Genomic DNA, 13048 nt, shown 5'->3' on the forward strand with positions numbered 1-13048 from the left:
TTGTTACAGAGATCTATTATTTATGATTTTTTTTTACAGAGAATTTGTTTTGAAAATATAACATCAAACAGTTATATAATACAAGTACCTGGTTACTGTGTCACTCTATCATTGATTGTTTCTATCCACATTTATTTACCTAACATTAACTGTTATGTTGTTTAGGTAATATATTAGATTTTTATACATTAATTGATTTTATTATTACAAACTTTAAAAGTGCTCATCTGGTTCTTATACACAGCTCTGATTTACGAATTAAGAAAATATAAACAAAATCAAAGACATTCTCTTTATTTTTAATTTTTTAAATTGTATAATTTGATATTTTATTTATCTTCCACATAAACCTATGTGTTAGCAATTATTTCTGCGGGGATCCTCAAATACGTTGTAAGTCTATATCTAGCATGAAGCTCTATCGGCCTTCATGGGCAAGAGGTTGAAATACACTCAACCAGCGCGCTTCAGTCATGCACAATACTCAGCTGCCTGTATGCGGATTTGACAGTAGAATCATCACTAGGACTGAGATAGGGTCACTTTTCAAAGTCCTACTGTCTACCATACACGTTGCAGGAGCAGAGAAGCGGATAGGACCCTGTTCATACGCCAACGTCTCCAAGGAAGCCTAAGTTTGTTCCCATCATTCCCCAAAGAGGCATTTGTGTAGAGGCCTGCACAAAGGCGGACTTTCGATAATGCTAGGGAGGTATTCATCTTGCAGATAGCCAACCCACAATTATCGGATTTGTTCGAATGACAATTCGGGTTCTAAAAAGGATGGTCATCAATGCAGTGAGTCGCGCTAGTGAGCGTCGAAGGACGTCCACGTCTCAGTTGAGACAAAAGCAATCAAAAGCGATTAAAAGTGGTTAAAGGTTATTAGAAGCGATCAGAAGAAAATAAACAAGTAAGCGAGTATGTTATCGAGTCCTTCAGAGAGTAACGTGCATGTAGAGCTAAATAATTGGTAAATAAATTTTGAACTTTTTGTTTCTCCAAATTCTCCCTATACCTTAACACAGTCATTGAGTTGAGACGAGTTTGTGACTTGAAAGTAACCGGAAGTTTCTTTTTATGATCTTTCAAGGCTCTGTTAATGACTAAAGGCATCAATTTATGCGTTCCAGATGCATTTGCATATAATACAAATTTAAAACTGTCTTTACGGCTCTTATATTCTTTTACGGATATTTCTTTATTTTGGTTTCCGCCAGTATCTTCGAGGGAAGAGTTTTCCATAAAAGAAAGGTGTTATCCACATTGTATATGTTTTCTTTCGTAATATCTTCTCTCTTCATTAATTTTTCAAAGTCCTTAATAAATTTGTTAGCTCCTTCTTCATTGGCAACAACATTCCTTCCATTGGTTCGCATTAGACGTATGTTATGGCGTTTTTTAAACCTCGCTAACCCCCGTAAGCCATCGCTTACTCTAAAGCTAGAACATGACCCCATGTTGTCTCTCAATTCGGTAGCCTTTTTAAAAAGCAGGGCGTCCGATAAATGATCTCCAGAAGTCTTCTTCTCCTTAAACCACGTCAGTAAGTATTGATCTAGTTCCTCATATAAAGGTTTTCTTATCCTTTGTCTTCTTTTTTGTATCCTTCTTTTGTCTGCAAATTCTAGAATTTTCGCAGTGTTCCTCTTTATCCTACGAATCGTTGATTTATCTACGTTATATTTTATAACAACACTGTAGTACTTGTTACTTTTATGTCTTCTAAGACTTTTAATTGTTGCTCCATAGATATTGTGATTTGTTTCTTCTTATTTGTCATGTCAAACACTTTAATCAATAATATATACACGAAACTAAACTAAAAACTAAACTAAAAAAGATAATTACACTAAAATCAAATTAATAAAAGTAATTTGTTAACGCTGAATATATTTAATGAATATACAATATTTATTTATAAATACAAAGTTTAAAGATTCTAATAATTTACACAGTTCTTAAAGACCAAAATCTAAAATGTTTTACAAAGCTCTTGTTTAATTCAAAGTTCAAAGTTTTAATTGAGGTTTAGTTCGAAGTTTGAAATTTCTGTTGTGAAACATCCAGGTAAAGTTGGATAATTGCCCTAAACGGCCTATATAACACCGTAAATGTCCGGTAGATATCCTAACTACTGAGTGGAGTGTTCCCTTTCACATGCCCCGGTGACTACGCAGCTCGTCGGTTGACTATTGTAACTGATCCGAATTCAAATATCGAGGAGATATTACTAACTCAATAAGAAACTTCTTTATTTCCTTATTTATTTTTTTTACTAACGTATTTGTGAAGTTTGACTGATTAAAATAGGATCAGACACGACATGGTTTAAATCACATTAACTCATCTAATAGACGAAAAAGAATAAATTATTATCATTTATTAAATAAGCAAATATGTTCTAAATTATGTCATGTTTTGTCTTAGTTTAATCAGGAAAATCTCACAATTACATTGATAAATTCAATAGAAATGAAAAATGCAAATTTCGTCATTGCATTACTATTGTCTCGTTGATATGTTTCTTTTGATCAATCCGACTCTCTTCCTTTTCCACGCGTGCCATTCTTTCTATGTCAACAACATCTCAACCCATATCGTATACTACACGACCATTCACTTTAGTGGAAATCCGCGCGCGTAATAACAGATAGGAGTGGCAACAGTGTATCGTATACTCACCCCTCCCTCCATGATATTTAACCCTTTCGCTACTACGGGTGACTACATACGACGGTTGTACATACGACGAATATTGTACATCCTTAAGCCTTTTATTAACAATAAAATGATTTAACAAGAGGGCAGTGTATATGTTGTCCTCTTTTCACAATGAAGAATTTGTTAACATGAAACGTCATTATCGCATGCAAAAGAAGATTCAATATGTTGCCGATTATAATCGATTGATGGGAACTGTGGAGCGAATCGTGATACCAGTGCCAGATTTGTGATGTTGGCCTATGTGTTACACCATGTTTCGAAAAATACCACACGCAATACCATTATTAAAAGCTATTAGTATCATACAATTATATTATATTATATCATATTGTTATATTCTGTAATGTTATTTTTTTCCAAATTGTAATTAAAAGTAAGTATGTTAAGAAGTTATAAATACCCAGTTTTGAGGAAAGTTTTCTTCTTCGAAAAATACCGTCAGAGCAGCTCGTTTTGCAGTAAGGCGTAAACGCGGCCGCTGACGATCTTTCTCGCGTACCAAGCATTGTTTTGGCGTGACGGCTCGTTCAGCGGGAGTGCCGCGCCGCGGCAATCTGCCCGTAGAGAAAGAATTAACGTTCTCTGGTGGCAACCAAACCGCTTTATGGTTTCTTCTATCATCAACATGAACAAATGTATAACTCTGCACTTTACCAGCAGTTGCTCTACACTTTGCCATTTTTATCTGATCCTGCGCGCGTAGTTCTTACATATTCACTATTTATGTACGACGCGTATTTGAATCGGTACTTAATACATACTTTTACATTATGTATGGCATGATATCGACTTAAATGTGCATATGAATTAAAAATTCCTGAATTATGCAAATGTATCTTATAATAATTTATGTTAAATATGTATGTAAAATTTCACAATATAAAAACAAGTATTATATGCAAATTTTTTGTTAGTGAAGACTATAGAATCAATACGTACATTGGATAAGTGTCTGGCTTAGATCTCAATATTCGGAAATTTATCCTACTTTTACTGTTATATATACATATTATTGTTGTTTTATAAACTGTTATTTGCTTTCTAACTATTAAAAATAAAAAAATTTTTTAACTTTCCTTTAAATTGCATATGTATGCAGCTAGAAACGTTTTAGGAAAAGGCAGTTTTAGAATTGGGTAGGGCAATAATCCAAATCAGATATACATATAATCATTAAATACATTTTCAAGCAATTCTTTTTGTTTTCTATTTATGCCATGTGCAAGGAAATGCGAAGTCTCGGATGCTTGGAGTCTGACTTTTGTCACGCTCGGTTCTAGTAAGAAAACTTGGATGGTATTTAAGAATGCGGTAAATAAAGTTCTCTTCTATATTGTGACGCGAGCCAGTGGGCTTCAACGATTTTGCGCTTAGGATACTTGAGCATTCTTTGTATGATCGGCTCTCTGTTTTTGAAATATTTTACTGGCATGACTGTCTGTCTGGTCACTTCTTATACCAGTCCTTAATAGTATTATTTGTTTCAGAATTCTTCTTAGTTTGGGCCTCAGGAATCTCTAAAATTTTTGATCCACCACAGGTATTCATCTGTAAAACAAAAGAGAATATTCTTTGTATAATCGTCAGCATAGCTGAACGTCGAAGAGTACATATCTTATGCGTATCTTAGCTTTCTGAATATACAAATCTTAGTATTTTATACAAATTTCAAATTATGTCCTTTTGCGATTTGCTTACACAAAATATTTAAACATATTTTTAAGTAAAAAAGCATGTTGCGTATAAAAAGTAGAGATGATCTCGATAACTCTTCTACATCTCCACGTATGAAAAAGCTATTAACAACAAATCATGCCTTTCTTAAAACCAAGCAAGTTTAGTCTGATGCATATCCTTCTACCATCAAAACCAAGCGAGTCACACAGATGGCCTGTTTCAAATGCTTCGCCATGTACGTAAATTGATTTCATCTTTCAAAATAATTATTCTGTATAATTATTTAAATCTCAATAAATAGACGTCAAACTTTTGTAAATTAAATTCAGTTATATCATAAATTTATATAATATAATTTATATTTATATTTATTTATAATATAAATAAATTTATATAATATAATTTATAAAGTTGTATTATATTATATTATATTATATTATAAATCTGATCTATAATTAAAACAGACAAAAAATACCAATAATTTAGGTCAAGTTCAAACGTGTCTTTAAACTTGAATCTTTAGGCTGAGATATTCGATTACAGATGAACAGTTCTGTGTACGTGTCCATTAGGAGATTCTGATCTAATCTATTTGCTGTTAAAAGTTATTCTCTTTTATTATGTGAATTAACAACAATATATGTCAATACTACAAGAAATGAAAGAAAAAAAGTAGTTTAAAATTGAAGAATTTTTTTCTTTTAAAATTGATACTACTAAAAAATAATTGCAGAAATTAATTATGCAGCATAGAGGTTAAGTAAGCCAGATTAGGTTAAATTATATTAGATTGTGTTTCAGTTAGATTTACTTCAATAATGTTGAGTTAGATTAAAATTGTGTGTTCGTGCTATGACTAGGTTATATTAGGTTATGTTTGTATTAAATTCTGATTGTACTAGTTAAGATTAAAAATGCAGAATATCTACTAAAAAAATGAATTAAATCTTCATTTCTTCGAAAATGCTGAAAGATAAACTGTGACAAATAAACATAAATGGTGAGAGAAGAATGGTAAAAGGATTTCATTTACTAAAATTAAACTGTGTTTTGTTTTAATAGCTATTGCTATACATATAAAATACTCAATAGTAATTTTTTAAAAATATTTCCTAACAGACCTGTTTTGTTATATGGACACATTAAATGGTTATCAACTTTTCATGACCTAAATGTTTCAGATTTTTATCTGTGGAGCTGCAGCTTGAATGAAATGACATCTTCAATAAATCAGATATCCTGACAGAATTAAAAAACCTGGCACATGAAATTATTGTACTGTAAAATATTCATCAGGCAGAGAAATATGTTAAAAAGTTTTTACCTCTCTACGTAAAATACAGAAAATTATTTGTCAGATTTAATTTTTTTAATATTAATGTACAAAATCTCTAACACCCAATCCCCCTCTTCTTTTTTATAACTAAGCATGCCCTCAAAACTTGTACTACTTGGACTGCTACGCGAATTTTATATACATCGTCCTGAGACAATGATGGGTTTAGATATATTACACTATATATTTAATTTTTACAAAATATTACACTTTATTTACGTACTTTTTTTCTGATAACGTTATGTAAGTTATTCACATTGTTGACAATTTTTTAATTCATGAAATTTATTTTATTTTAACCATTCTACAAAATTTAGTAAAACTCGTGAGTTACCGATGGTCACCGTGACAGACAATGTGCTAAAAGAATATCGAGAGACTGCAGTGATGTCGCAACGTACATGCGTGTATGTCGAATTTTGGTGAGTTGCGAAAGGGCACCACCCTGTATGTGGAACAGTGCGGAAATTTGTAGATATAGTTAGGTTGAAGATGCGCATGAGTAGGTAGGGCTAGACAAGAGCTCGACGACGCAAAGGTAGTTTCTATAAATTGAGGAAGGAAGGAAAAAAGGGGTAGGGAATACCGATGGATCAGGTGAATCGTGGTGGTTGAAAGTGGTAGCTCAGCAGTAGACGGTAGACAGCCGGTAATCGAGTAATATTGCAGTCGATTGCAGGAAATCTGAAAGTTATCTCGTTATGGAGTTACGCGAAGTGAATCGCACTTTTGATACTGCGGAAGAAACTACGGAACTTTTATCGCCATCCCATCGCGATAACATCGAAATTGAAAGTTATTTCATCGAATACGCTATTCAAAAAGAAATGATAAATCGCAATCGATGTCCCGCTAGCCGTCGTTTACTTAGTCAAACAGCTCATTTGGCAGATTTTACTTTTACTAATGGCAATAATCAAAAGGTGGTGTATTTTATTTCTTTTTCTTCGTTTGTTGTTCTCTACGTAAAGTATATAACGATTTGATCAATATACCAAATACGAAAAATGCGGCGAATGAATGCATTCAACTGATGACAGACGATACGTTATTGAATGATACATAATCGGAGCGTTCCTTGAATCTTTAAAAAAAGATAGGTATAGTTTGCTAAATTTTCTTCCCAAATTATTTTACATTCGTTCATGTTGCATTTATTCGACGGATTGTCAACTTAAAGAAAAGAAAACAAGATAACTTATTAAAATCTAAAATTTCTGATATTGTACATACTTATTAGATAGAATATTCTATATAATATGTAATGTAAGAAACTTTGATATTTTCGCGAAATCATATTTGTCGTGTGGTCCATATATTTTATCTTGTATTTGGCTAATAATTTCAACTTGTGCGCGAAGATTCGACATAATCGGTATTTAATTTGAAGCACGAAAGGAAGTGGAAGGCGATTCGTAAAAGAGGGTTAAGAAGGAAAAAAAGAATACTGTATAATATTTATTCTAAATGAGAATGAAACGAACGAAACTCGGAAGCAAATGACAGAACTTTCAGAGACTGATAATACTTGGTTCTTTCATGTTTTAGGATACGTCGTCCGTCGGTATCAGTATGATTCATACTTCGAACGCGAATTGGCCTCCTTCTAGAAAGAGGGAAGAGGCAAGAGCGTTGGAAAATCTTCGAAAAAGAGTGGAGCAATCGAAATTATATAAAGCAAATCGAATTTCAGATACCTGCGGATCGACTTCTACATCTTCGGTTTTGAATAATGATCAAATTCATCAGCTTGACAATCGACCGAAGCTGTTAAAAAAGGTGAGAGAACGAAATCTTTCAACGATCTAGGTCAAATGCTTAGGATACTAACCCAGAACGAGACGAACAAGCCTATGTGGTTAGTTTATCAGAATGGCACATTTTTACTGCCCCTGCTCTTTTTTTGTCGATACAACACAGATCCTGAGTAACAGGCCGATGAGTATCGCACATGATAGTAACGATTTGGAGACTGACTGGCGAGATAGCGAATTTATAACGGAATGTTTATGCTGGCACAATGTTTATCGACAAAGACACAATGCTCCACCCTTAACCATGTCGCCGCAGGTAGGGATAATGTTCTTTTAATATATAAAAAACAAAGTTTTTTGCTAACAAAGAGAAACGAAAAATAGAGGCAGGTAAAAATAGAAGAAAAGAAACATACACTTGTACATGTATACATAAAACCTACCGTATTACGTACGCATTGCATATGTATACATACATATGTTTGTATTGGTTGAATTGATGCTATTAGAGTCTGTCATCAATTTGAAATTCAATATTCTTTTGCAGTTGTGTGAGTATGCACAAACATGGGCCAATCATTTAGCACACACCAACACATTTTACTATAGAAACGATCGAGAAGTTGGACAAAATCTTTATTGTCGACCTGGTGGTGCTGTCCCTACCGATGTAACTGGGCAAGATGTTGCATCGTATTGGTATTCAGCGGTGAAACAATATGACTTTTTAAAAGAACCGGATATTCTTCATGCTAATGTAAACGCAGGTATCTTCTTAAGGCAGTATAATGTAACAATGTAAATTATAGATACCATCTTCTCACACAATTAATTGGTTGCTATAAATATCATGTATTACAGGCCATTTTACGCAAGTAATTTGGGCAAGCAGTCGTTATTTCGGGGTTGGAAAAGCACGTAGTAGAAGCGGAAAAATCATCGTAGTAGCCAATTATCAACCTGTTGGTAATATATCCGGACAATTTCAAACTAACGTGTTACCCCCTTTACCCGAAAATGTAAATATCACTTTATCATCTCAACGACAACCATCCATAAAAGTCTTTCGTGATCATTACATTGCATCTGATTCGCCACCACTAGCATCATCCTCTGTACCGCTTTCGGATACAGCATCAACGGACAGTGATCATTCTTCCGTTAGTTCTACGCAATAATATAGACGACCGAATTGCCTTTTCTGCGTTTGCACGCGCGGATGGGATGGACATTAATCAGATTTGATTTTTTTCACCTTTTTCTTGTTATTTCATCTAACTTGACTAAAATTTAAGAAAGAGAAATACATAATACACACGCAATGACAAACCAGAAAGATTGAAATATGCTTACAATACATACATATATATGTACACACGCGCGCACACACACACGCACACACGCGCACACGCGTATATATGTATTGTAAGCATATTTCAATCTTTATGTATATATATGGATCTATATATATATATATATATATATATATATATATATATATATATGGAAAATGTTTGTAAACGTAAATTAGTCAATAATTATATTCGATTATTTATTTTTATTATATTTATTTATTTATTTGTTTGTCTATTCCCGCAAGCAAGAAAAGAAGGTAGAAATAGTAAGAAAAAACAGAATAAATTTTCATTTTAAAACTAGCGTGCAAATCTCGTAGAACAGGCATGTGCGGGTACTTTTACATAATTATGTGATTCGCATAAAATTTGATGATCTGAAAGAACTTGATATTTCATAAATAGGAATGGTGAAGAGCAAAAAATCGATATGCTGTGTATTATACTCTTATATATACATATATACATATATGAGCAGTATACAGAATTTGACATTTTTTGTACATTGTACGTACCACAACCGATTTCTTGTCAAGTAAAACATATTATCTATTTGTACTATATTAAAGGAAAAATAATATATTATTCGCTTGCAGCGATTCGTTTTTGGCTTATACAAATTACAATAAGTAAACAGACAAGATATTGAAAACTGTAGATTACGGGTTGGATAGAGTACAAATTAAATACAAGATCCTAAATCCGTGTATAATTATCTACATGCTCATACATACTGCTCATTAAATGTATACGTTCAATTCGAGAATATTTTCTCTTCGTGACAATAGTATATGAATATTGTATATAACATGTTAAAAAGTGAAAATGTTTTAAAAATTTGCAAACTCGTAATACTTGATGAGTGCAGGGTAAAAAAAACTTGTTTGCAACAATTTAATGTGTAAACAATAGTTTCATTTTTCGATAATGTTTAGTTATTTATGTATTTATTTATTTATAACGTGTCCACTTACACACGACATAACTAAAGATAGCAAAAGAATTATTCAATTCTCGTATAATTTTCCATGATTTTTTTTCACTGAATATTTAAATGGGCACTAAAATGAAAATGTACAACTTCATTTAAAATGATTAATTTGTGGACTGTTTTTTTTGGGTCAAGTTTGTATATTCTTCGATTATTTCCCTTTTTTAACATGATAACATACGCTTATTTATATAAATGACAACTTTATTCTGTAAATCAGATCTGTTCAACGGCGGAACCTTTGAGGCTGTGTAGTTCTTCATCACTTGTAGTGAAATAGAGGATCTTTGAGAAAAATATTGTTATTAACGATAGATGCCTTATACGTACCAGTGTTCCTCTACACTGAAACACGATCTGGAATTCCATAGCTAATCGGCACACGCGATGAAGAGATCTGATATATGTAAATTCTTCACAATTATATTGTATGCGCGTTGACGAAATTTGTATTTTAAGAATCTATCGTCCGCACTTAAAACATCAACGTTTACCATAAATTCAATGAGTTTCTTAGAGTTAGTTTGGAACTGAAAATTATTGATATATAGGGCTTTTTGTTATAAATATTAGATGATATCTTTTTGTAAAATTAACCCTTCGTTGGAAAACTGAGTCGTTATACCTCCTCCAAATTTTTATTTTTATTGACAAATTTTTCAAATGTTCAGCTTGACAAATACAATTTGTATAGCGTAATATAAACATTGATAAGTAATCATGAAATTTCAAAAAATTTTTTGAAAGAATAGATTGGTTAGGAAATTTAACTTGAATATGAACGATCTAGTTAAACGGCCTTACAGATTGTAAAAAGAGATGTTTATCTACGAAGGGTTAATATATATTCAATATCTAACAATCAGTATACCTAATAGAAGGAGAAACATGCCTAATTGCTTGATCCTTATGTATACATATACATATATATCTTCCGGGTCTCGAAAGTATACTGAATACCTGTTTCATAATTTGCGAACAAACAGATACATCACGGATTTATACGTGAATATATATGCTACGATACACGGAGATTTTATTTGCTCATTGATTTTATCTCTATGCAAACAAAAATTAACAGTAATCGTTAAAACTTTTCCTTTAATTTTCTAGATGTTACGATTTATTTGATATTTTTATTTTTGTTTGAGCGAAAGTAGTTATTATCAAATAAAATCATAGTGCTCAAGAAAATTAAATATACCAACAAGATTACATTTCGTTCTTAGATACGTAGCAAATAATATCGTAAATTTATCAAAAAATGATGCTTTTTTTAAATTGGATTTACTTCGTGGTTTCAATCGTATCAATAGTATAGGTGCATTGATCATTATGTTAAAATTGAATGTAATATGATTATAATTGAAAAAGTCGAGGTGAAAAAGCAATATTATGAATCGAAAATAGCTTTTAATTGCCTATGATCGAGTGACTCAATGAGTATATTGACAACGAGTACCAAGTTGATAAAAATATAAAGAAATGTCATTAGGACGGTCTTATTATTAGCTTCTTTCAATCGACGTACTTCCAACAATACTGCCAGTAGTCAAATTTTGGTAAGCGAATATTCAGCTGTTGATCAAAGATGGTATGAAATCGTTTTAATTTTGTTGAATTTCCATATATGATTACAACGACTTAGAGTTATAAAATCTAAGGAGCAAAAGTCAATGTACTACGTTTGTATTTATCAATGTAAATCCGAATTTTAGAAATCTGGTATTTTAGTAACAAATAACATCAATACACGGTAAACGTTGTCAAAGAACACTTTTGTTGAGTACCAGGAAGCTTTGGTTAGGGGTAGCACGAGAAAACCTTCTACGAACTTATACACCTGCAATGATAGTAATATCGTACAGCTTTAATATTCTGCTATTTTTCGTATTTATAAAGTTTTAATACGACGATATCCTTGTACATTGCCTGTAAAGCGCGAACAATATTTTGTTATGCTTGTTTGTAATTTGTTGTTTATCCTTCTATTTCATAAATATAATCATTACTGTTAAACATAGCGTATGAATAAATGATCGTCTAATTGAAGAAAAGAGATCTAAATTGATCGTTTACTTAAGCTTAAAAAAGGTGCGATAATAATATATTGATTTATGCGCGTGTGTTTGTGCGCCATGTGTATGCAATTCTTTTAATCTTTTGACTGCATTTTAATAATTATAAATATGTTGTTGGTGGAAAAGATATAGCGAAATCAGAGAATTAGCCAGACTTTAAAATGGATTTTGAAATAGAGGGTTGAAATAGAGGACTTGAAATTTAAGATTTTTTCATTTTAGTCTAATAAACATCAGCCTTAGGTGCATCTACGTCAATCAGTATCTTCGCTTTAATTTATCACTGCAATATTTCTTTTCCATCGGCACTATTGTTATTAATATATTTAGTAATAATAAACTTACTTGAACTTATTTTACTTTCATTTGGTGTAATATGTATGAAATTTTGTAAATAGGAAAAACAAATCTTGTTTAGCATTGTCCATGAACTAAACAAGTAATTAAAAGTAATACATGCTACTTATGTATTATACATACATGATTTGCAAAAATTTAAGCCAATTGTAAGTTAAAATCTGCTTCTTCCCATTAGTATAGATAACTGATTGTATGTATTCATTGTTATTACGTTGAAAAAATATACTTTTTACAAAAACGTGTCATCTATCGCCTTCAAATACTTTGGGACATCATACTTTGTTTCGTCGTGTTTCGTATATCACTATTCCAGTACTTTTGAAATATAAGACAAATTTTAAAATAAGTTTTCTTCCATTCAGAAACAAAGATGATCTTTATATCATATCAATCCTTATGTTTATCTACGACAATATGCTCTGAAACCTTAAAATTAATTTTAATAAATGAAGTTTCATACACATTTTTATTATCGTGTTCGTTTGTCGTTAGTATATGTTGTCGGCATATCTAAAGATGTAATTATGACTGACATAGTTCATAAGGAATACAAGTAAGTCAATGTAATATAAGAAAAAAGATGTATGTGGAAACCTTAAGTCCAATACGCAAATCTCTAAGTTCGTACACATTGCATGATATGAAAAGTATCTAAAAATTTACAAGAAATCGTATTAGAGGAATCAAATGTGTTTATATATGAAATCGAATATTGCTTCTTCTTTATTCCTTTTTCTTTCGACTTGATTTGTTTTCCTGTCTGTTCT

General features: G+C 31.7%; 2 protein-coding genes across 13 annotated transcripts; one reads left to right on the forward strand and one right to left on the reverse strand.

The window, feature by feature from the left end:
- Positions 1 to 278: 278 nt before the first annotated feature.
- LOC117153935 (uncharacterized) lies at positions 279 to 12765 on the reverse strand. 11 transcript variants are annotated; one of them, XM_076617364.1, is made up of 3 exons: positions 12402 to 12765; positions 3128 to 4275; positions 279 to 774 (listed from the first exon to the last, which is right to left on the reverse strand). In XM_076617364.1, the coding sequence occupies exons 2-3, from the start codon at positions 3404 to 3406 to the stop codon at positions 562 to 564; spliced, it is 492 nt and encodes a 163-aa protein (XP_076473479.1). In that variant the 5' UTR covers positions 3407 to 4275; positions 12402 to 12765; the 3' UTR covers positions 279 to 561. The 11 variants fall into 11 exon arrangements, with proteins under 11 accessions (XP_076473479.1, XP_076473471.1, XP_076473476.1 ...); XM_076617356.1 differs by lacking the exon at positions 12402 to 12765 and adding an exon at positions 12267 to 12376; XM_076617361.1 differs by lacking the exon at positions 12402 to 12765 and adding an exon at positions 7938 to 8059.
- On the forward strand, positions 6078 to 11859 carry LOC117154000 (uncharacterized). Of its 2 annotated transcripts, none has more exons than XM_076617354.1 (5): positions 6078 to 6162; positions 7289 to 7519; positions 7661 to 7810; positions 8042 to 8261; positions 8356 to 11859. In XM_076617354.1, exons 1-5 carry the CDS (start codon positions 6142 to 6144, stop codon positions 8670 to 8672), a joined length of 939 nt encoding a protein of 312 aa, XP_076473469.1. In that variant the 5' UTR covers positions 6078 to 6141; the 3' UTR covers positions 8673 to 11859. The 2 variants fall into 2 exon arrangements, with proteins under 2 accessions (XP_076473469.1, XP_033184494.1); XM_033328603.2 differs by lacking the exon at positions 6078 to 6162 and adding an exon at positions 6442 to 6663.
- Positions 12766 to 13048: the final 283 nt, after the last annotated feature.

This window comes from Bombus vancouverensis, chromosome 3, assembly GCF_051014615.1.
Source record: "Bombus vancouverensis nearcticus chromosome 3, iyBomVanc1_principal, whole genome shotgun sequence".
Classification (NCBI taxonomy): Eukaryota; Metazoa; Arthropoda; class Insecta; order Hymenoptera; family Apidae; genus Bombus; species Bombus vancouverensis.

What these genes read in the sequence shown, in the direction of transcription:
- LOC117153935 (XM_076617364.1), bottom strand. Translation starts at nt 3,406, where the DNA reads ATGGCAAAGTGTAGAGCAACTGCTGGTAAAGTGCAGAGTTATACATTT. An exon ending in AAAACTTTCCTCAAAACTGG is followed by an intron (nt 775 to 3,127) that starts GTATTTATAACT and finishes CATCCTTTTTAG; the next exon opens with AACCCGAATTGTCATTCGAA.
- LOC117154000 (XM_033328603.2), top strand. Translation starts at nt 6,442, where the DNA reads ATGGAGTTACGCGAAGTGAATCGCACTTTTGATACTGCGGAAGAAACT. An exon ending in CTAATGGCAATAATCAAAAG is followed by an intron (nt 6,664 to 7,288) that starts GTGGTGTATTTT and finishes TTCATGTTTTAG; the next exon opens with GATACGTCGTCCGTCGGTAT. An exon ending in GACCGAAGCTGTTAAAAAAG is followed by an intron (nt 7,520 to 7,660) that starts GTGAGAGAACGA and finishes GATACAACACAG; the next exon opens with ATCCTGAGTAACAGGCCGAT.